Genomic DNA, 23,388 nt, shown 5'->3' with positions numbered 1-23,388 from the left:
CGAAAAATCTTCTTGTATTTTTTATTTATTATTATATATTATATATTATTATATAATATATAATATAATATATAATATATATAATAAATTATATAATATAACATTGATATATATAATAATAACACTTATTTAGTTTTCTTTTTCTATCAAGAAAATTCGTATACGGTGGGGAAGGTGGAAGGGGGAGGGGAAAAAGTTCGATCGAACAAAAATTTGTCGACTTTCAAATTCTACGAAAAATATTCCAAATTTTCTTACGAATAAGCAAAATATACACATATCCACTTGTACGTGTACACGTACATGTATTTGTACGTGTACATGTATATATATATATATATATATATGTGTGTATGAGGAGGAAAAAGTTATCTTACGGTTAGAATAGATTTTCCGTTTATAAAAGCCGTTCAACGTAAAGCCCGTGAAATGAAAAGTAATATGCGGGGGAGGGAAGTTAGAAGGGGCGGACAGGGGGAGAGTAGAAAAAGGATATTAAGTTAGTACGAGTTCGAGAGCTTACGTAGGATTTTTCCCATTCCGGATAATGATTTAAGTCTTGTTTTCATGGTTTAAGTTTGATACCGACACGATAAAGAAAGAAAAATATTCACCAAAATGGAAAACACACACACCATGCACACGCTATTGGCTGTTGCTTTTTTTCCCTTCTTTTTTTCTTTTTTTTTTTCTATTTGTAAATATCAAACGTTGCAAGCGGATAATATTTGAACGAACGTGTGCGTATATTTGTGTATGTGTGTGTGTGTGTGTGTGTGTGTGTGGATCGATCGGTTTCGAATGAATTTTCGCAAGGGATCGTAAATACGTCATCCATTATCGAATATTTCAATAATGGCGCGTATACCAGAACACTGTAACGTCAAATTTAAGGGACAGGAGTTGAGGGGCAGTGAGGGGGAGAGGGTAGGGATAGGGGGAGAAGGAAAATTTTATTACCGCAATTGCCGTTAAACGCACAGCCTACATTTCCTTCGTGTTACCTCATCATCAAACTATTTATTATTCACGACGTATTAACGATATTAAAATTTAGTCCGAATCGTTGGTCCGCTTGGAATTCTTTTCCCCTATGGAGAAAGAAAAAAAAGAAAAAAGAAATGAAAAAAAAATCAATCCAATTCCCGATCGGGGGGAAAGTTGGAAAGTTGAAAAGGAGAAAATATATCCCGTTTTGTATAATTCGTAAGATTATTTTACCCCCACCCCTTTTTACTTCTTCTTCTTCTTTTTATTTAGATATTCGTTTAAAAAAAAAAAAAAATATTTAGCTTATACAATCGTTGACTATCATTCATCCATTAAAAATGTGTCCTCTCATCAGTCTCCTTTTATTTTTCGTATGTTTCGTACCGGGGGGTTTAAGAAGTAGGCCAGTAAAAACTGCATCCCTTTTTATTTTCACGACGTGCAGTGCATTTTATGAATTTTGAAAATTCACTAACACCACCACCACAACCACCACTACCACCAACCTAACCGAACACCACCAACGAACGGTATGGAAATGAAAAAGTTTGTCGAGTATAATGAAAGTTCAAGAAAAAGTTTTCACGTTCTGGTCTCCGTACCCCCACCCACCTTCCCCTATCTCTCTCTCTCTCTCTCTCTCTCTCTCTATAACACTTTCAAGTGAATTCATACACGCGTGTTATTCGCACGAAAGGGCCAAACCTGCATCCCTTGATAAGGGATGTAAATGTGCATACATATCGGCCCGCAGCTGCTGGGTTCAGCACCAAACTCTCGTTGTCGGATAATTCCCCTCCCCCTCCCCCCTTTCCCCTTCCCCTTCCATCCCCCGTCAGAGAGAGAGAGATAGTTAGCTCTCATTGTTACACCCGTTACGCGTCCTGTTCGTCAAATAATCCAACTTTACGACGCAACAGATCGGAAATCAAACTTTTCCTTGCTTTTTTTTCTTCTTTTTCTTTTTTCTTTTTTTGTTGCCGTGGGAAAAAACTAACGAACGTATGTCAGATAATAATGTTCCGCCTCTTTTCTTCTTTTCTCTTGTTTTTGTATGTTTTTTTTTTGTTTTTTGTTTTTTTAATTATTCGAAAGTTTGTTACCACGTTTTGTTGAATTAAAATAGAATATGAAGAGTTTAAATCCCGTGTTTGTAGTTTGGTAGAACGACGAGAACAATGCGAATGTCGTTGGAAAATTAAATTTAATAATAATAATAATAATAATAATAATAATTACGTTTATATTCGTAAGAATTTATCTTATTAATCGTTTGTTTTGTGTAAGAACTCAACAGAAGGGTTTACTTTGTTTATTTTTTTTGAAGGAATAAGAGACATCGTCGTAGTCAGATGTTTTGTGATAACAAAAAAGGGAAAAGTTGGCGAACCGTGCGACTGTGTCGGCTGATTGGGGGGTGTAAGCGTCGAGACGCGCGAGGGTGCGTAAAATGGGTGCGTCGTAAAGGGTCCTTGGGGAAAAGAAAAAGAAGAGGAGGGGCGAGGGAGAATAGAAAAAAAAAAAAAAGAAAAAAGAAAAGAAGAAGGGAAACAAGCACACCCCCCCGTGCGTCGTTTAGATCGAAACTCTCGTCACGATTTAGATCGGGCTGATTGCACCACCTAACGTTAGATCCTGTCAGCTGATTTTTCTGACGAGAAATACGACCAACCAACCAACCAACCAATCGTATTTTTCTTCAAACCACTCTCTCATTTCTAAATTATCTTTGATCCGTAAAACTGTCGATACAACCCCCACCCTTACCCTAAAAATAGAAAACAACGACTACTTTGACGCATATCTGTTTATAAACACATTTATTAGATTTATTATTAGAAAATTTATTTAGAAGATTTATTTATTAGAACAAAAATTTTTTGGTTTTCTTTTTAACCATATATTTGTTGCTTTGAGCCAATACTACTATTATATACTACTATACTACTTACTACTATACTACTATTATAGAACCATTATACTTTTATCTACTATTTTCTTTTGACTTTTATCTACTTTCTATGCGTTACTATTATTATAATGATAAGTTTAATAATAATTACATAATTTTCATTTCCGTTTTGTTTCACTTATATATTATATTGTACTACACTGTAATTAATGGCTAGTTTAGGGAACTTAGGCTCTAGGATCAATAAAATATTATTAAATAAATAAATAAATAAATCAAAATGATGCATGTTTATTCATTCTTATATTTTGTTTCTTTCTTTTTTCAGACACCGATTACACGTTAGATGATTCCTATTGGAACGAAGAAACTCAACCCGGTAAGTTAACAAATATATCTCAATTTTATTTCTAATTTTGTAATGTTTTATCACGTTGATCTTTTTAGTTACTGTACTAAGCGTATTTTCTTCATTAATTATTATTATATATTTAATTGTAAATTTTGATTATAGAATCAACGTTGGTATATGTAAAAGTTGATATGTCGGAAAATCATTTTTCATCGTAAAAAAATAGAAAAAGAAAAAAAAAAGATTTATCTCTTCCCTCGTAATTTACAAATTTATTTGCATATTATTCATTATAAATGTCGTGCTTTATCTGGTTACAGATATTTCGATAATCTTTTTTTAATCCTTCACTGTTGTATTTAATATATTTTATATATATATATATATATATGTTTTTTAATATTTATATATATTTTTTTTAATATATATATACCGAATATATTTTGAACACTTTTGTATTTGATACATTTAATATATTTTTTATTTCCCTTTTATTATTTTAATCGATCAACCTGATGTAAAACTAAACGACGACCTGTAGGATTGGTCGTTAAAAAAAAGAAAGAAAAACGTATGTGTAATTGAAAACCTTTCCCCCCCCTTTCCCATTCCCTTTCCCTTTCATCCACATTTCTCAAACTGTGTACTTAATTAATCTCATATTTGCTATAAGTTAGGAAAACGTATCGAAGTGTAACTATAATGCATATATTATACTATAACCATACGTTTACTTTCATTTGACGTGAAAATGTTGAAATAAATACACGTATGTTATAAGAATAAGGTGAAAAGGACCGCATTGCGACATTCTAGGTGTTGAAATTTGATACGATGTTGAAACATCTACTACGCGCGTTCAAGCTTGGTTACAGCTTATTGTTAAATCAACACTTCTTCATGATTGGACGGAAATTCGAAACTTAAATTGGATTCAATTTTAGACCAAACGAGATCAACACACAATACGTCTATATAAAATATATATAAAATTATAGTTCGGGAAAACTGACTATGAATAATTCAAATTTTCTTTTTTCTCTTATTGGCCCTTTGATTTTCCTACGATCATTATTCCTCTTTTCTTTTTCTTTTTACTCTTACCCGAAGACAAAAATATAGGAAAGAAAATGTTGTTACAGTATGCATAAATCTCTGGCACACAGAAATCTAATTACACTGAGCAAAAAATTTCTTTCAGGGAAAAAAAAACTTGTCAGATTACAGAATTCTACTATCGGTCATTTTATATAACCCTACGATCTTTTCTTATTATTTTTTCCCCACCCCTCTCTCTCTTTCTCTCTCAACTTTTACCTGTTAAAAAATATGTGAAAATAAAATAATAATAATAAAAAAAAACGCGTAATTCACCGGCCACGGAAATCTAATTGCGCGTTGTTTTTAAAAAAAAAACAGAAGCTTGCAAAAGGAGTACGATAAATTGTTGTTTGTAAAATCTTAGAATAATAATAATAATAATAATAATAATAATAATAATATAATTGTTGACACGGACGCGTATAATTAATAATAGCTTTTACAGAACGCGTACCGATTAAATTATACGCCCGGTAAGAATTCTAAGCGAAATAGAAAACAGAGTAATTGGGTGTTACGTTATAAAAGAGAAAGAAAGCCTTTTTCATTCTCTCTCTCTCTCTCTCTCTCTCTCTTTCTCATTTTCTTTCTCTCTGTATTCGGTACTCCATCTTAAACGTGTTACGTGTAATGCATGTGATGCAAAATGTAATAACCTGCCATGTTTCCTGAATTAATTGCAATTTGGGTCTGAATACTCGTAACGCCTTAGTAGAACTAACAATAACAACTACCGTGGGCTGTTAGAGGAATATTGAGGCGGACAATTAAGAATCTGTGTGTGTTTGTGTATGTGTGTGTGTGTGTTTGCGTGGGTTGGTGAGAAAGGAGGAAGGGAAGGGAAGGGAATGGGGAAAGGGGGATAAATTAATCTGTTAGTAATATCGTAACACCAGTTCGTTTGACTTGTCTTACCCCACCCCTACCCCACCATCACCCCTCCCATGCATACACTTCCAAGGAGCTAAAGTAAAATAAAATTTGCCAAGTGAAATTTCTATTAAAATTAACGAACTATTCTATACTGTTTGATCAACATTTATTTCTAAACATTTTGATTTATCGTTTAAAATATACCCCCCACTCCTACTACTATTTCCCCCTCCCCTGTTATGATACGCGTATACGATTCGTCGATTTTTCATTGTTTAAATCGATAAATAGTTCTCCATGTGTTTGTGTGGGTTGGTGAGAAAGGAAGGGAAGGGAAGAGTGAAAGGGGGATAAATTAATCTGTTAGTAATATCGTAACACCAGTTCGTTTGACTTGTCTTACCCCACCCCTACCCCTACCCCACCGTCAACCCCTCCCATGCATACACTTCCAAGGAGCTAAAGTAAAATAAAATTTGCCAAGTGAAATTTCTATTAAAATTAACGAACTAAGGTAAAAGCCCCCTCGGTTGGCCAGGCCCCCTCTATTGGCCACTTTATGCCACAACAGTGATTATAAATTATATGCTGATGTGCACATGGTGACAGTTTTTAAAAAAAAAATTCTAATTTTAAAATATCATTGAAAGTAATTCGGATTATTTTAAAAATATATTTAAAAACGAAAAAAAATAAAGTTGTGCAAGACTTCTGTTTTTGGATGGTTTCTTGTTAAGTAAGGTAAGGATACTGTGATTTTTATTAACCTATATATTTCATTTTTGACAATAGCAACCAAAATATTTTTTTTTTCTGCAATTAACATAGCTTAAAATTATTATAGAAATTGAAAATTAAGTGATTTTTAATTATTCTCCATTAAAATATGGTGGCCAAGCATGGAGACAGTATTATTGCCTCTGTTTTTATCATTAGCCAACTTATGGCTATTCGCTTTGAGGTTATATATTTGTACATAAAGTATTCAACTAGTTTTTTTAATACTAATGAGTAATTAATTTCTTTGTACACGAGTTTTGAATTATTCAATTTTGATTTATTTAATAAATTAGTTATTAATTAATTATATATTTTAAATAGGAAACATGGCCAAATGAGGGGACATGCGTGGCCAAAAGAGGGAGAAAGTTGGCTAAAAATAGGGACATTGCAAATCTATGTTTTTTTTAATTTATTATTAAAATATTTATGAATAATTTGTCTTTTCTTTATTTTTATTCAAAGCTGAAAGCTCAAGCTTACAGGTTAAACCATTAGTTTAGATGTAAGTTATTTTATTGAATGAATATAATTTTTCTAAAAAAGAAAACGGCTTAACTGGCCAACCGAGGGGGCTTTTACCTTATTCAATTATAATATAATACTGTTTGATCAACATTTATTTCTAAACATTTTGATTTATCGTTTAAAATTTACCCCCCCCCCCTGTTATGATACGCATATACGATTCGTCGATTTTTCATTGTTTAAATCGATAAATAATTCCCCGTTAGTATCGAAAACGTTCGATATTTATCGAATAATCTGCGTTGAAATGATCGATCAAATAAAACTACAACTTGTTAGGTTCGTACGAATACATTTTGGATTTATTCGAATCTTTTTCTAACTTCGACAATTTGGATTCCTTTTTCGTGTTCTTGTTTTTTTTTTCTTTTTTTTTTGTTTCTAGCCAATAGAAAAGTAAAATGCAAAATTAATAATCCGAGTGTACTTGAATTTGCTTTACGAACTATGTATGAAATCTCAATAAAACGAGAACTGGAAGGAAGGAAGGAAGGAAGGAAGGAGGAGTATTAATACTTTATTAAAACTTTTTATGATAAAATTCCTCGAATCTCCTGAAACGTATAATCTGAAATAATTAAGCATGATAATTAACTTTCCTTCTCTCTCTCTTTCGAATCTGTTCGGGATTCGCATTCGCAGTAAGAAAATGATTATCATACGATAGAAAAACGTAACTGCAAGGGATAATTTAATTTGAAGAAAGAAATCAACCGAGAGAAAGAGAAAAAAATGTATCCTTTTGTTCAACAAGTTAAATGGTTCTTTTAAACGAAGAAAGAAATTATTATAAAAACTAGTCGTAGTGAGTGAGTGAGTGAGTGAGTGAGTGAGTGAATGAGTGGTAGCAAAAGGAAAACGAACACAAGGTAACACAAGGGCCAATAAGAATTAATTGAAATATTTGTCAAAGGGTAAACCATTAAAGCATAGTATTAATTAATTTGACCAACGTCAACGTAGAGAAAAAACACGTTTTATATTTCGATAAGTTGCGAAATGTATATCTTTCTCTCTCTTACACACACACATACATACACAAGTACAAATACATTCGTACTCACACACAAATATAAATACATTCGTACTTACACACACAAATATAAATACATTCGTACTTACACACACAGAAATGTTCACGCGTGTGCGAATAACGATATCTCTCTCTCTCTCTCTCTTTCTCTGTTTCGTACAGACACATATAACAAGCACATTATCCCTGTACTTCATTTTGAATGGGTTGGGATACATCGAGTAAGCCCGGAAAGACGATAAGAGGGTAAACTAGACACTACATATTTTAAGTGCACCCTTGACTGATAATCCGAACTCATTCGTCCTCTCACAGCAACAGTTTACCACGGTCGTGGCAAACTTAATACAATGCCCATCGTCTTAATTAGAGAATATCGTAAAGCTACGATTAATCGAAGATGATACACCGACGAGCGGTTTCTCATTGGCCTACCTTGTATAACCCAACTTACCCAGCATTTTCACCCCTTTTCACAGTAAAAGAAAAAATATATATATATAAAGTACCCTCGAACACAAATATATATGTATAGAAGAAATTCATTTGCCATTAAAAGTACTGGATGGTAATTAAGAATGGTTAGATAAATATTTTTGTAATTATCGATCAATTCAAATTTCTATTTAGGATAACAAAAATATTATCAACAAAAATATATATATATAATATTATAAAATGATTAATATACCAAGAGTGGGGTGGTAATTTCCACCCTTTCCATAGTAAAAGAAAAAAAAATATATATATAAAGTACCCTCGAACACAAATATATATGTATAAAAGAAATTAATTTGCCATTAAAAGTACTGGATGGTAATTAAGAATTGTTAGATAAATATTTTTGTAATTATCGATCAATTCAAATTTCTATTTAGGATAACAAAAATATTATCAACAAAAATATATATATATATATTTATTATTATTTTATATTATTTATTATTATTTATTATTATTTATATATATATAAAATATTATAAAATGATTAATATACCGAGAGTAGAGTGGTAATTATGACTGTCAGATAAATGTTTTATTTTGAATGATATTATCTTAAAGATAACACCCTTCCCATTACCGAACTTTGCTCTCACGAATTACAATCTTCACCCTGTACCCCATTACTTCCTTTCAAAGCTCATTAAAGTCAAAGATCAGATAATGGATACTCGAAGTATCTCATTGGTCTACCATGTATTCCTGTTTTCATTATAACAAATCAAAATATCTAATATATTTATTAAAATCATATAAGGTATAATGATTACAAATTTATACAAGATTTATTACTTAATTATATTATAAATGAAAACAATATTATTATCTTTAATTATAAGATAACATCATTCGATTACCGAACTTTGGTCTAACGAATTACTCTTCTCACCGTTTCCATCTCTTTAACTAAAATCCCATTAAAGCTAAAGATGAGATCGGAGTGGTAGATGTGGGTGGGGGGGGCCGGGGTGGTACTCGAAGCAAATTGGAGAACTTACAATTGAACGGAGAAAATTGATTTCAGGTGAGGTCGAACGATTACTACGAGAGTATCGACAAAACCAAGAGCTAGTACGAAATATCGGCGCCAATTACTATCAGATCATCTATCCAGTACAGTTACGGCATCACGAGAAAATGGGGATATCCACGAGAGAAGTCGGCGTGACTAAGGTAAAATTATTCCCCTTATAACAATATAACTAATTCCTTATAAACAAGATCACAAAATAACGTTCAATAAGATTTTTTAACCCGTCCAATCTTCCTACGACACCTATTTTCGTCATTTTATTTTCTGGACAAGATAAAAAACCAATTAAAATCTCCTTATATTTCATTCCTTTTTCTTTTTTTTTTTTTGAAGTTATACTTCTTTTGACGCGTTTGGAAAAACGACACCATGAAGTTTGTCAGTATTTACGACGCGCGGCAAAGCGATTTCAAGTATACGGCATGAAGTTGTCTTCTCTTCTTCTTCTCCTTTTTTTTCTCAAGCGGGTCACCCATCCAAGTACTAATCGTACTCAGCGCTGCTTTACTTAAGGGGTTATACGCAGGTAGAATTTTTAAAAAATCGATTTTTTTTTTTCATTTTCGGAATGTACATATATTTAAGTATATTCTCTGAAAATTTCAAATCGATCCGATAAATATTCTTCACTTCATGTAAGCTGCAAACAAAAATTTTTAACTATGTGTAAACGTCTCTTTGAAACTTTAAACGTGTTTTTCTCAAAACGGTATTTTCAAAGTCGGTGATCTCGATTTTTCAAAAACGGCTTAACCGATCGGTTTCGAATTTTTACACAATCTTCTTAGATATATTCCTCAGGTATTAAGTATAAGGAATAATTTTTAAAAAATTTATTACTATTTTTTTGTAACAATTTAGAGCGAAAATTTTAGTCAAAAACAACAACTTTTTTTCAAATAGACACCATTTTGTCAAAAATCAAAATTTTTATTATTCCTTGGTTTTAATACCTGCATTAATCTATCCTTTAAAAGAATCCACCATATTTTTTAACTTCAATAATCCAAACCGCCAAAATGAAGATCACCGCCAAACGTCTTTTTTTAGAGGACGTTCAGGAAATCATCTACAGGAGCGGTGCAGATTAATATTTTTACATAATCGACGCGCTATTGTATTCTCAAAAGTTGGCTCTATTTGAATTACCATCACTTTTGTTTGAGAAATAAAAACTGTTTCTATAAAAAATTCATGAAAATACGTCTTTTTCGAGCCTCGCAACTGCGTATAACCCCTTAAATGATCGAAGCGAGAACTAATGCTGTAACCGCGCCATAGCTGTTGACGCGTGAACTAATTCGATATATCTCTCTTATATTTAGTATGGACTGATATCTATATTTTGATATTTTCTTTTTCTTTTTTTTATTCTTTCTTATATATATAATAATAATTATTTTTCTTTTTTAAGTTATTTTTTTTCTTTGAAGTTTTTTTTTGAAGTTATTTTTGAAGTTATTGAGGTTATGTTCGTTTTGGTACGGCAAAGAAGTATAACTTCTTACGTGCGTACATAAGTACACACACCAGTTTTTTTTATTCTTTCTTATATATATATAATAATAATTATTTCTTTTTTAAGTTACTTTTTTTCTTTGAAGTTTTTTTTTGAAGTTATTTTTGAGGTTATTGAGGTTATGTTCGTTTTGGTACGGCAAAGAAGTATAACTTCTTACGTGCGTACATAAGTACACACACCAGTTTTTTTTTATTCTTTCTTATATATATAATAATAATAATTATGTTCTTTTTTAAGTTATTTTTTTTCTTTGAAGTTATTTTTGAGGTTATTGAGGTTATATTCGTTTTGGTACGGCAAAGAAGTATAACTTCTTACGTGCGTACATAAGTACACACACCAGTTTTTTTCTTTACATGTGTGCATATATTTTTGTTACGACCCGTTAAAAAAAAGAAGAAAATAATAAAAGTGAGCAAAAGCTTTTTTAATCCCGTATCATCTTATCTTATCTTATCTTATCTTAGCTTAGCTTTAGGGAAAAAATACGAAAGAAAAAGTACGAATTACCAACTTCCCTTATATATATATATATCTTGTACCCTTTTCGTTATTTCAGTTTCCTCAAAGAGGATACGGGGAGGGAGGATATCAAAACTCTAGAGGCAGATTAAGAGTAAGTTTGTCGGTGTTGTGAATTAATTATTCTCGTAAATTACTTAAACTTATCTTAAGCAAGCTATAACCGTTTTGGTGAATCGTTTAAACTGTTTGCCATGTATGTTTGTTAATCTTATACATTACTTTTGAAACTTCAGATAGGAAGACACTTTCATCGGACGTCTCTTCTGATCAAGGCCTTTAATCATAAATTTCGCCTAGATTTAGAATTAAATACGTAAGTTGAGAATTTTAAACAACAACAATAAAATTATTTTAAAAATTAATTAAATAAATCACGAGATTAGAGATTAGAGAAGAACGCGTTTATATTCGATGAATTAAAAAAAAAAAAAAAAACAAAAAGAAAAAAAGAATATTAAAACTAAACACCAAAAAAAAAAACGTCATAATTGTTGCAGGCAACTTTTAGCTCCGAATCTTATACAAAAAGATTATTTACAAGACGGTGCGGAAAGTAGTTCTAAACAGGTAAAATAATAATTAATCCTCACTATCTATGATGATAATTAAATTATACCACCAATTGAATAAAAAAAAAAATTATGATAGATAAAATAATGTCTAGAGAATAATAATTTTCAATTTTGTGTAACAGGAAATAGAACATTGTTATTATCACGGCACCGTGAGAGATTATCCAGGAGCTAGCGCCGCTTTTCACACGTGTAACGGTGTCAGTGGTGTCATACATTTAGGCAACGAGACTTTTGTCATTCATCCATTCTACGGCGGCGATTTGTCGGTCAGTTTCATTGCTTTATATCAAAATTTTCCAATTTTTTTTCCCTTAACCCTTTGCACTCGAGCGGCGCCGATATGGCGCCCGGCGACCTATTTCAAGTATCAACTCAACCAAAACTAATTACAGATTGTAGTATTCATCAAAGTTTGTTTTTTTTGACATATAAATGAATAAACTGATGATATTTTATTACTTCTATACACTTATTTGTTTATAAATGTTTTTAAAGTACCTGTAAAATGTCTACTTAATTTGGCCGAAATCGTCTCGAGTGCAAAGAGTTAATTATATTTTATTAACATACTGTAATCACAAAAATCATTTTTATTATTATCAAAAATGTTATCGCAACTCGCATGTGTGTGTGTGTGTGTATAAATAAGCGTGTGTATGTTTAGTCAAGCTAAAGTATTAGGTATTCACAGAAAAATGAGTGTGTCATGTGAACACACAAACCAAACACAGACACACACACACATATACTCTCTCACTTTCTCTTCTATCCTTCTGCCCATTCGACGGAAGTGTTTGCACGATTCTCTTCTTCCTCTATAGAACCAATACACATATCAACCCTACTATACACACATACTATATACGGATAGAGTAGTGGGCTTAGCCGACATAAACACCCACGATCCAGTTTCGTTAGCACAAAACGAAGCATAGAAAAGGATTCGGTTAAACCGAACATCAACCTAAAGGCGACTTAGCAAACGAGTAACATTCTGCGACCCTTCCCATATTCCTTGTCCCATCTATGTCCCATCTATGTCCCATCTATCTATGTATCAGTTTACCTTTACTTTCCACGTGGAATAAAAAAAAAAGGAAAACAAAACTAGAGAGAGAGATTTTATCCAATAGATTTATCTTATTCTTTTTCTACTTTCCTTCTTTAACCATGACAAACAACGTATTTCATTTTTTTTTAATCCGCAGATTTGATCCCCCTCTGACAATCGATCGAATTTAAAGTGTCTATTGATTTTTCAATTTTTCAAAGAAATAATATTAATAATAATAATAATAAAAGAGACACAATGGGTAGGGTAGAGTGGGGGATTTTACGTGTCCATAAACCAACTCTTTAAGTAGACCACTTGTTATCAGTAATATTACGTTCAGTGAATCAAAAGGAACCGATAGTGACGGAAAACGTAATACGATTACGTGCTCGGCTTATCGTTGTACTCTCGTGAATGGTCACGCAGCTTGCGGTCGAAACTCGCGTTTGTACGAACCATAATCGTCTCTCTCTCTCTTCCCCCCCCCTTTACTACCACCACCATCACCAATACCACCACCAGTACCACCATTGCAACCAGCATCAAACTGTACCAGAATTATCCTGCAGGTAGCAGGATTACTACAACATTTATTCTATATCCAATACCATCATCCATTCGTTCATTTATTCATCTAACAGCAACCACCATTACCAACTGGGTACCATCAACATCAACATCATCAGCACCAGCATCATCAGTGTGGGATGCGAGAGTCTTCAAACCAAATACTTAAATAGGCATTCGTGAAGAGATTGGACGGTGGGCCCTGGATAGCTGAATGGTTAAAGAGCAGTCGTCCGGAAAGTGGCAGTCCGGGTTCAAATCCCGGTCCAACGGCCAAATTTTTTTCACGAATCCTACACCAGTTTTGAACACCAAACTTCTTCTTCTATGATACACTCAAGATCATCCATTTTCTTAGCCTTATTCTTACCCTATTGGAACACACGTTATTTAGTATGAAGGATTTGTCTTGAATACTAACTATATGTAGCCACCTCTCTTTTAGCAGAAACATCCTCACGTTATATTTGAAGCTCGAACAAAGGCGGACAAAGGGTGCGCTAATTCGGGAACCAGCGAGTGGCGTAACCGTAGGCAGAAGCATATTTTGTGGCTATCGGAAAACACTTCCGATCGGTACAAGAGAGACGTCCGTGAAACAACCAAATACATCGAAACTGCCGTCATTATCGATAAGGCTATGGTATATCCATTTTATTTCTGGTAATGCACTTCCTTTCACCATCCCCTTAACTTGAGATACAATAGAAATTTTCCAAGACAACATTTCTTTTCATTCTTTCTATAATACGTGTATGGAAAAAATAAGGATAATAATAGTAGTAATAATAATTATGATGATGATGATGATGATAAATAATATTTTGTAAAATGAAAATAACGTAAAATCTTGGAAATTTGATATTTTTCGGCCTTCTATTCTTGATTATATTAATATACTCTCGATGATCTTTATATTATACAACAAAAATAGAAATCAATTTATATTGTTCAATTGGTTTTTATCGTCTAAATTCCTCCCAAAAACCAACCCCCCAAGCGATAATTATCAGATATTTCATAAAGAAACTTATATTGCAAACGAATTTTTGTAATCTACGATTTCCAATATAAATTTGTAGAGGATATTAAAGGGATCATCGAGAGATAATATTTCATATCTTACAAACGGTTAATCCAATTTTTGTTGTTTTATTATTATTATTATTATATTATATCGATTATTATACGACGTTTATCAAATGTGCATTATTTGTTGATTATTTAGTTTGACAAAAGAAACGGTAGCACCAGAGCCGAGGTTGTTCACGATGCCATCCAAGTTGCTAATATCGCGGATTTGGTAAGCAAAATGAAAAACAAAATAAGACGAATTAATAATTAAAAAAAAAAAAATAAAACTACGTTCGATTAAAAAAAAAAAAACAATCTAACTAAATATTCTCGTATGTATCCAGCCAAGAAAAAAAAAACGAAATACATCATCTGTTTTTTTCCCCCCTTTCCTTTTCTCTTCACTTTTCTTTTCTTTTTCTTTTCTTTCTTTTTATCTTTTATTTTCTTCTTCTTCTTCTTCTTTTTTTTTTGTCCAAAACCTTTCAGTATTTCCGTACATTAAATACTAGAGTTTCCGTCGTATACATCGAAACCTGGCAAGGTGCTAACCAAGCGAAAATCACTAAAGATATGGATATCGGTGAAGCTATGGTACAGTTTAGCGATTATATGTTTCGGAGGGTATACAATGTTGATCAGGACACCACCCAATTGCTTACGTGAGTGTGACAAGATAATTTTAAAATAGAAAAAAAAAAGAAAGAAAAAAGTAAAAAAAATATTACAAAGCTAAATATCGAAGTAGAAAGAGTTATCGATATTTCTCGAATTTGTATTTGTTCGTACGTTTGTTTAACAGGGGTGAGACTTTCAGAGGTGGAGAATCAGGGATGGCCGCACCACAAACGGTGTGCACTCAAAAATCATTAGGAATCAGCGTTGATTTAAATACATACGAACCCCATCTTTTAGCTGGTACGATGGCTCACATGATTGGTCATAACATTGGAATGGCACACGACGATGGACGTGAGTTTTTATTTAAACAACTTTGTTTTTTCTCTTTAACAAAATTCTCTATTTTCCTCTGCAATAAAATCTGCCAACTTCATTCCCCCCACTCCTGATCCCCTCACCTCCCACCCAGTCGGATTTATCGAAGACCGAAGCCAAAAGAACAATGAACAAATCCTACTTTGTATAATTTCATTGTAAATTATTTAAAGAATTGAAATGTCAGAGATCGATATCTCGAGTTAAAACGGGCAATTGCAGGAAGCGAATGCAGCTGCCACGATTGGCACGGATGTATCATGGCGCAATCCATCGTCGGATTGCAAAACGTTCAGCCCTACAAGTTTTCCGAATGTAGTAAATCAGATTACACAAAAGCTTTAAGAAGCGGCCACGGCCTTTGCCTTTTTAATAAACCAAACGAGGTAAGCGTGTCAAGTGGACCCACTACTTCGATCTCTCGATGATCTTAACACTTTTTTTTTTCTTCTTTTTTTTTTTTATTGTCTCTTTTTTTATCTATCTACCACCTACCTATATAATATGTACATACGTGTCGAAATTGTAGAACGTCAAGATTCATATGGTAGCTTGTTAACACATATCAAATACAATATGCCATTATATATACATAAAATTATACAAAATTATAATGAATTTCTAATTATAAAATTACAAACAATATTTCAAATATTCAACGTATTTGCATATGCATGAATGAAACAAATTATTAATAAGATTAATATGTATTGCGTAATATTTGAAAGATCGAAATTATAAAATGTCAAGATTCATGTGGTAATTTGTTAACACATACCAAATATATGTGGAATGCGAGTGCCAAACACTTAAATAGGCATTCGTGAGAAGATTGGACGGTGGGACTTGGATAGCTCAATGGTTAAAGAGCAGTCCTCCGGAAAGTGGAAGTCCGGGTTCGAATCCCGGCCCAGTCAGTTTTCAACGGCCCAATTTTTTCACGAATCCTACATATATATAAATCAAAATTCATATGATGAAATGTTAAAAAATACCAGATACATTAATATTTCGACCATACAACATACACCAAAAAAAGAAACCCATGTGAATCTTAAACATTCTCAAATTTCTATCGTTCACGATTAACATATATACCTAATTCTAGTTCTGAACGTTTCTGTCTCATTAATACTCTCCATTTTGCACGAACGTTTTCTTCGTGAATTCACAGTTAGAAATCAGGAGAACATGCGGAAACAGGGTAATAGACGAAGGGGAACAATGCGATTGCGGATCGCACGAGGAATGTCATGAACTCGATCCTTGCTGCGATCCGATCACCTGTAAACTTACAAGTGAGGCCCAATGTGCTTCCGGACCTTGTTGTAACAACTGCAAGGTATATAACGATTACCTATCCTAATACTACCATAATGTTTCTATTTAGGTTTATCAAGCCGTAGCTAACATTCTTACTACACCAATCGGAAACACGGGAATGCTCCACACACATACACACACACACATACGATACAAACATGTACACATATACATCTTACAAGAGACCACTTATCCGTTCTTGTGTGTGTTTGTGTATATGTGTATACGATAGTAGAGATTAACTCAGAAATTCAAGCCGAAATTCGAGCTCTTCCTAACGATTAAAGTGATTGTCTATCGTGCGTTAGAAAAGGTCATTCTTCCCTTCGACGATGCTTTCCCAACCTGAAGGAAATTACCTTCGGTTGTTAATCGATCTTCAGACATTCGATGAACTTTAGCCGGAAATAACCAGGGAAAATGAACATTTAACAATATACCTTTTAGCAATCTACTACAATCAATACGCGTTAACTATCGCATTATTTCTAACGATATTATCGTCATTGGAAACTTTTATCGATTAGTATACTCAACGTATGTTATGTAAATGCAATGATCGAAAATTATAATATACAATTTAATGTTAATCGAAAGAGTTCTCCTTTCTATCTATTTTTCTTATTAGATAATATAATAACACGTTGAAAACAGATTCAAAAGTTTGCACAACTCGATACGTGTCGAGGATAACATTATTTCTAATACTATCATAGTCATTAAAACTTATACCGATTAATATACTTAACATACGTACAGTATGATATTCCTCAGAGAATCGTTTATGTTAATAATTTGTTTCGTGCAATGATACGTAATATAACAAAGAATTAATCATTCTTATTATTATCGTTTTAAAAAACAAACAAAAATCTTCTATTAATTAACAACAATTCCCCCAAGAAAACTTGGACACCAATTAGAATAATTAAAACGAACGTAATAAATGTGTGCAATTTACTTTTTCTTTGAAATTATATTCAAAAGACTCGAATCAAATGAAAAAAACAAATTATAAAAAGTATATATAAATCCGTGTTATCGTCAGTGTTACGTGTAACATGTCAAGACCATGCAAAGTTTGGTCAGTTATAGTAATATAGATATACTACTAGATATACGTCATCGACATCCCTAGGTTGAGAGAATCAGCAGCTTTTAACGTCCCACCACCCTTCGTCCTACCCTTCCATCCGAACCTTCCTAGTTGACTATAACCTGACAGCGCGTACCAACACACACACACCCATAGGAAGGACTAAGAGTACATTGTAGATGCAGAATATGGAACATAGTAGTGTGACAAGCGTACAACACCAACGTACATACGTGTTAAGAGGCAACTGCTATAGTACACTGTGACCCTTCATTTACTCGGTCAGTAGGTCTCTCTCTCTCTCTCTCTCTCTTATGTGTTACGTTCTAGCAAGGTAACTCGTCGTCAATGTAGATGATCATCTACCGATCTCTTCCTCGAAACCTTACGAGTGACCCTGTTCCCGGTGAACACCACCAGCAGGACAACCTTTATCGTCGAATGGTGATCGACCATCATCATTACGGATTTATCGAACGTTGTCGTTAAATCACTGGCCTGGATTCGAAGCTTACTTCGAACGAAAAAAAAAAGAAAAAAAAAGAAGTAGAAAAAAGTAGAAAAAAAAAGTATTCTAGCAAAATGCTTCAAAATGAAATCGATTGTCGTATCTCTATCTCTTTTTATCTCTCACGCATACACACGTACACACATATATTCTCTTCTTTCTCTTCTTTTTTTATTTTTTTGTACGTTCGACCTCTTACTCGATCAATTTTTTTAATACTCTTCGTGGTTAATTAATAATTGTTAGATTTTTGAAATTAGAATCCTTTTTCCGATATGAAAGATACGGTCGTGATTTTTGTTCAATGTTATTTCTTGTGTTCGTTCATGCAGGTTATTTATATAAATATATATATTTTTTCTCTTGTTTCATTGTTTGCTATCAACCAATTAACTTAACGAAGTTACGTGCGCGCGGAATCGTTTGCCGGGAATCAACGAACGAGTGCGATCTTCCGGAAATTTGTGACGGAAATACAGGCCAATGTCCACCGGATGTTTATAAGAAAAACGGAAGCCCGTGCTCGGATAATACGGATCACTGCTTCAACGGCATCTGTCCGGCTTTGAATCTCCAATGCAAGCAGGTTTGGGGTTACAGCAGTGTCGCATCGGACAAGCAATGCTTCGAACAATTCAACTCTAAGGGTTCCATCAACGGGCATTGCGGCACCGACGCTTCCGGTCATTTCGTCAAATGCGAATCGGAGTGAGTATCCGGTTATCTATAGGTGCTGGCTGATGCTGCTATTGGTTGTTTTCGTTGGAAAATCGAAACAAGGACGTGGCACGATAAAAAGATTTCTACAAAACAAACTATTTGCTGCACGTTGGGGCTCTGATTCTCGAAGGTTCCCGGTTCCCGGGCCCAGGTTTTTTCGCATGACGTCAACCCCCCGTTGTTTCCCCCATCGTTTGCGGGTCACATTCGATTTTTCAACGAATTCTTTATAAAACCCTATTTTTTTTTCTTTCCCTTCTGTTTTGTGAAGTTATACTTCATTTGGCGCGTTTGGGAAAATGTGATGGGAGTGATTTTTTTCCGAGCGACATGGTAAAAACGACACCATGAAGTTTGTGGGTATTTAACGACGCGCGGCAAAGCGATTTCAAGTTTACGGCGTGAAGTTGTCTTCTTTTCTTCTTCCCCTTTTTTTCTCAAGCGGGTCACCCATCCAAGTACTAATCGTACTCAGCGATGCTTTACTTAAATGATCGAACGGGAAGTAGTTCTATCACCGCGCCATGACTGTTGACGCGTGAACTAATTCGATATATCTCTTTTATATTTAGTGTGGACTGATATCTATATTTTTATATTTTTTTATATATTTATGAAATTAAGTAAATAAATAAACGAATAAAAATATAATAATAAATGAAAAATAATCGGCTTACATTAGCGGATATTATCGACCATCAAGCATCGATCAACAGGTTTCTTTATCAATTATATTCAATGTAAAAAGAAAATTAATAATAATAATAATAATAACATAAATTAAAAAATAAACAAGGGAAATTAAAAATTAACAATGAAAATTAATAATGATAATAATAATAATAATAATAATAATAATAATAATAATAATATATATATATATTTTTTTTGAAGTTATTTTTGAGGTTATTGAAGTTATATTAGTTTTTAGTAGTTTTCATATTTTTTCACTACGAAGAAATTTGTTCGTTGATGCATTTCCATTTTTCACACTTTCTTCTCATCTCTCTCTTTATTTTCTTCATTATAAATATTTTTCTAACACTTTATATCAAGAACAACAACAATACACGTTTAATCGTTCGCTTAGTTTTCTAAATGAGTTAGAATTGAATTGATTTGTCTAGGAACATTCGTTGCGGATCCCTTCAATGCCAAGACGGGTATAAACAACCGATTATCGAAGGAATGGATGAACTTTTTACCATTACCAAGATAACGATGAAGGGTCAGGAACACCAGTGCAAGTAAGTAGTGTATCTTCCTATAAAAGAGATAAATTCACGTGATATCGTGGATTCGATTAATAAGATTTTTTGTCCTTCTTAACTCAGAGTGACCACTGGGAAGGTCGAAGGTTCCGACATGCCGAGTTGGGGATTGGTTCGTGACGGCACGTCTTGCGGTGATAATCTGGTGAGATATAGGATTTTCTTATATCACATTATTGGAAACCACTACCCCCCCATCCCCCTCCCCCTACCCTCCCCCTGTATAAGAAGTAATCTAATCGATCTACCTAACGAAACGTTCCGAAAGCTTCCCAAGCAAACCGTTTTGTCTCTTGAGAAGTTTCGGAAAACCGGGAGAGAAGTAACAGAAGTTAGGGGTTGGATGGGGGATAAAAGGGGGTTGGAATGAAGGGTTCGATTAATTGAACGATACCATAAATCGATTTATGCAAAATGTTTGAACTTGACGATGAACGAGCTGATGATAACGGGGCTCGAGCTAACAAAACCGTGTTTGTCTTCAATTTAAAAAACATTTTTTTTCTTGCAATAAAAGTAGAAAAAGTGTAGTGCGAGGGATGGGAGTAGGGGTGTGTCTATTATTGAAGCTTACCTTTAAGAAAAATAATTCTTCTATCATCGAACGTATCTTTCGTTAAAGTTTACTATTCAGATGATTGATGCATAATCGATTCAAATATTATACTTGTTGAATTGAAAGGAAAAGATTAATAATATTTATACGATATCGTTTTCGTTTATGATTATAGATCTGTGTAAATCAAACCTGTATGAGCCTTTTCCTTCACTTAAGTCAAGACAAATGTCCCAGTAATCACAATAACAACGAATGCTCAGGAAATGGCGTAAGTTATATTCTTTCATTTAATTACACAATTTATTTAACTTAGTTTCCTTTTTTTCCTAACGTTTTTTTCTTTCTGTTGTTTAAATTAAACCCTTCGAGGTATGGAATTTAAAACCAAAATAAAAATATAAGAAGACTCACGTTGTAGAGAAATTGTAATTTTCTTTTTTAATGATTGCTCGAAGTTGAATTATATTTTTTTTATTTTTTTTCATTAATAAAGAAATATTAATATAAAGTAATATAAAAATATAAAAATGTGAATAATTAAATGAAATCAAATAGTTTCATAGCGTTATATATTCGCGAGAAAAAGTTGAAACACTTTTAATACCCTTTCGTGTTTCGAATAGTTACAAAAAAAAGAAAAAAAAAAGAAACAAAAAGCTAAAACTTTCAATTAATTGTGCACGTATTTAAGTTAAAGTTCGTTAGATCAAACGATATGTAAAAGTATGAAAAATAATGTTAATTTATTTCATTTTGAAACGACAATAATTGATAAATACGATCTCAACGAAGTTTATCTTCGTTACTTTTATAAATGAATTCTGTAGAAAATATAAGTTTTTGTTATTTTTTGTGATTCGTAGGTATGCACAAATACCAATAAGTGCTATTGTAACCCTGGCTGGAGTGGAACGGACTGTTCCATACAGCAAGACATTCCAACTTTAGGACCAGCAGCAATTCCAGCTACCGAACCATCGGATGTAGGTAGCTCAACTCCTAATATGGGGAAGAAAGAGACCCCCTACGGTAAGAGATATTTTTTATAAATAATTTCATCCACCCTAAACCATCACACCACCAAAACACCCTCCTCCCATTATTACCTAACTAATTAAAAACTTGTTAACTCTCCATTGTGTCAATCTAAAAAACCAAAATTATTTTGCGTAAGCCGTATCGGCACGATGCACATTCGACGAGAACTTTATTTTTGTTTTTATTTGATTATTTAAATCTCTGGAAAAAAGTATTTAACGTTTGAACTTTTTTCGTGTACGATAAAAAGGGGGAGACAAGTTTAATTGAACGAATTAAAATAAAATAAAGTTTGATCGTTGAATGTCTCGATGCTTTGAGATCCTCCTCCCCCCCCTCCTCTCCCCCACAGTTGAAAGGTTTATTTATTAAATAAACTATTGAAATATTAAGAATATGAAAATGTAATATTTAAATGATGATGATTATTATTATTATTATTATTATTATTATTCAATTAAATTATTCATTACTATATTTTTCCGCAACATAATTCAAATCTCAAATCTTTTATATCATTTTTCATATTCTTATTATCGTATAAATATAATATTATTTTTAATAGTGAAATCGAGGTACGATAGGCCACGTTTTACCACCGTTTAAAGCAACGTATTATTTTCTTTTCAAAATTGAAGAAAAATAACATCGTTTAACGTTAAATTATAATTTTATTTAATTATTAATAATAATTCAATTGACACAAAATGAAATTCAAACCTGGATAAAACTTGAACAGAATGAAAATAATTCTTATCATTCGTTTTCTATCAAAAACAAATTTAAACGTAACGAATAGAAAAAAAATATATCATTCATACTCGAATAAAGAATGAAAATGAAAATGTTTTTAATACACCGTGTCGCATAATAATATTCGAATGATTAAAAGAACAAAAAAATCTTTCCTGGATGGTAAATTTTGTAATAAAAATCATCTCATTCTTTTTCTCTTATACCAATGGTACGACGTGGTTTTTTTTTAAACAAAATGATAAAACTACGTTCAATCGAATATATCCGATTACTGCGTCGGATCTTACGAAGCTTCTTCTTCTTCTTCTTCTTCTTCTTTTTCCGAAAGACTGATCAAGTATTTGAAAAAAGTATTTTACACGGCTTAGAAGAATCCGGTTTCCGATAAAACCAGGACATTTGTCGTACCTCGAATTCACACTAACGTTGAAAATATTCCAACGGTTGATAATACGTCTCCAACGAAAGAGACCAAAAACCAATAACAACAACAACAAAATAAATAGAAGAAAAAAAAAAAAGAAAAAAAAAAGAGACACATCGTTTTAATTCGCGGATAAACGAGCAAGTGATGATTTACGACCCCTCGTCGTCTGAAGTTCGTCTTAACATGTGTTCCACCCCCCCCCTATTGTTTTTTTTCTCGCACGAATAAGAAATATTGACTCGGGTGGTAGTAGTGAGTAATATAAAAAAAGAAA

General features: G+C 32.7%; 2 protein-coding genes across 6 annotated transcripts in view; both read left to right on the top strand.

Annotated features, from left to right (window-relative positions):
• The window catches only part of LOC122522993 (disintegrin and metalloproteinase domain-containing protein 11), a gene marked incomplete at its 3' end in the record, with an annotated part of 71,217 nt that extends 49,295 nt beyond the window's left edge, over nt 1-21,922 (top strand). For 2 of the 3 annotated variants that reach the window (XM_043644481.1, XM_043644482.1), the window contains 17 exon segments: nt 3,231-3,281; nt 9,095-9,243; nt 11,185-11,241; nt 11,384-11,463; nt 11,648-11,717; nt 11,845-11,991; nt 13,792-13,989; nt 14,575-14,649; nt 14,910-15,082; nt 15,223-15,392; nt 15,639-15,802; nt 16,591-16,758; nt 18,747-19,051; nt 20,191-20,310; nt 20,398-20,479; nt 21,066-21,161; nt 21,757-21,922. In XM_043644481.1, the coding sequence (XP_043500416.1) occupies nt 3,231-3,281; nt 9,095-9,243; nt 11,185-11,241; nt 11,384-11,463; nt 11,648-11,717; nt 11,845-11,991; nt 13,792-13,989; nt 14,575-14,649; nt 14,910-15,082; nt 15,223-15,392; nt 15,639-15,802; nt 16,591-16,758; nt 18,747-19,051; nt 20,191-20,310; nt 20,398-20,479; nt 21,066-21,161; nt 21,757-21,922 (2,271 nt within the window). 3 annotated transcript variants of the gene reach the window in all.
• Nucleotides 1-23,388, top strand: part of LOC122523000 (TOX high mobility group box family member 3-like) — a 380,641-nt gene that overhangs the window by 312,407 nt on the left and 44,846 nt on the right. The window lies entirely within an intron of this gene.

The sequence above is a fragment of the Polistes fuscatus genome, unplaced genomic scaffold, assembly GCF_010416935.1.
Source record: "Polistes fuscatus isolate 324 unplaced genomic scaffold, CU_Pfus_HIC Scaffold6, whole genome shotgun sequence".
Classification (NCBI taxonomy): domain Eukaryota; kingdom Metazoa; phylum Arthropoda; class Insecta; order Hymenoptera; family Vespidae; genus Polistes; species Polistes fuscatus.
This window is presented reverse-complemented; position numbering and strand designations above follow the sequence as displayed.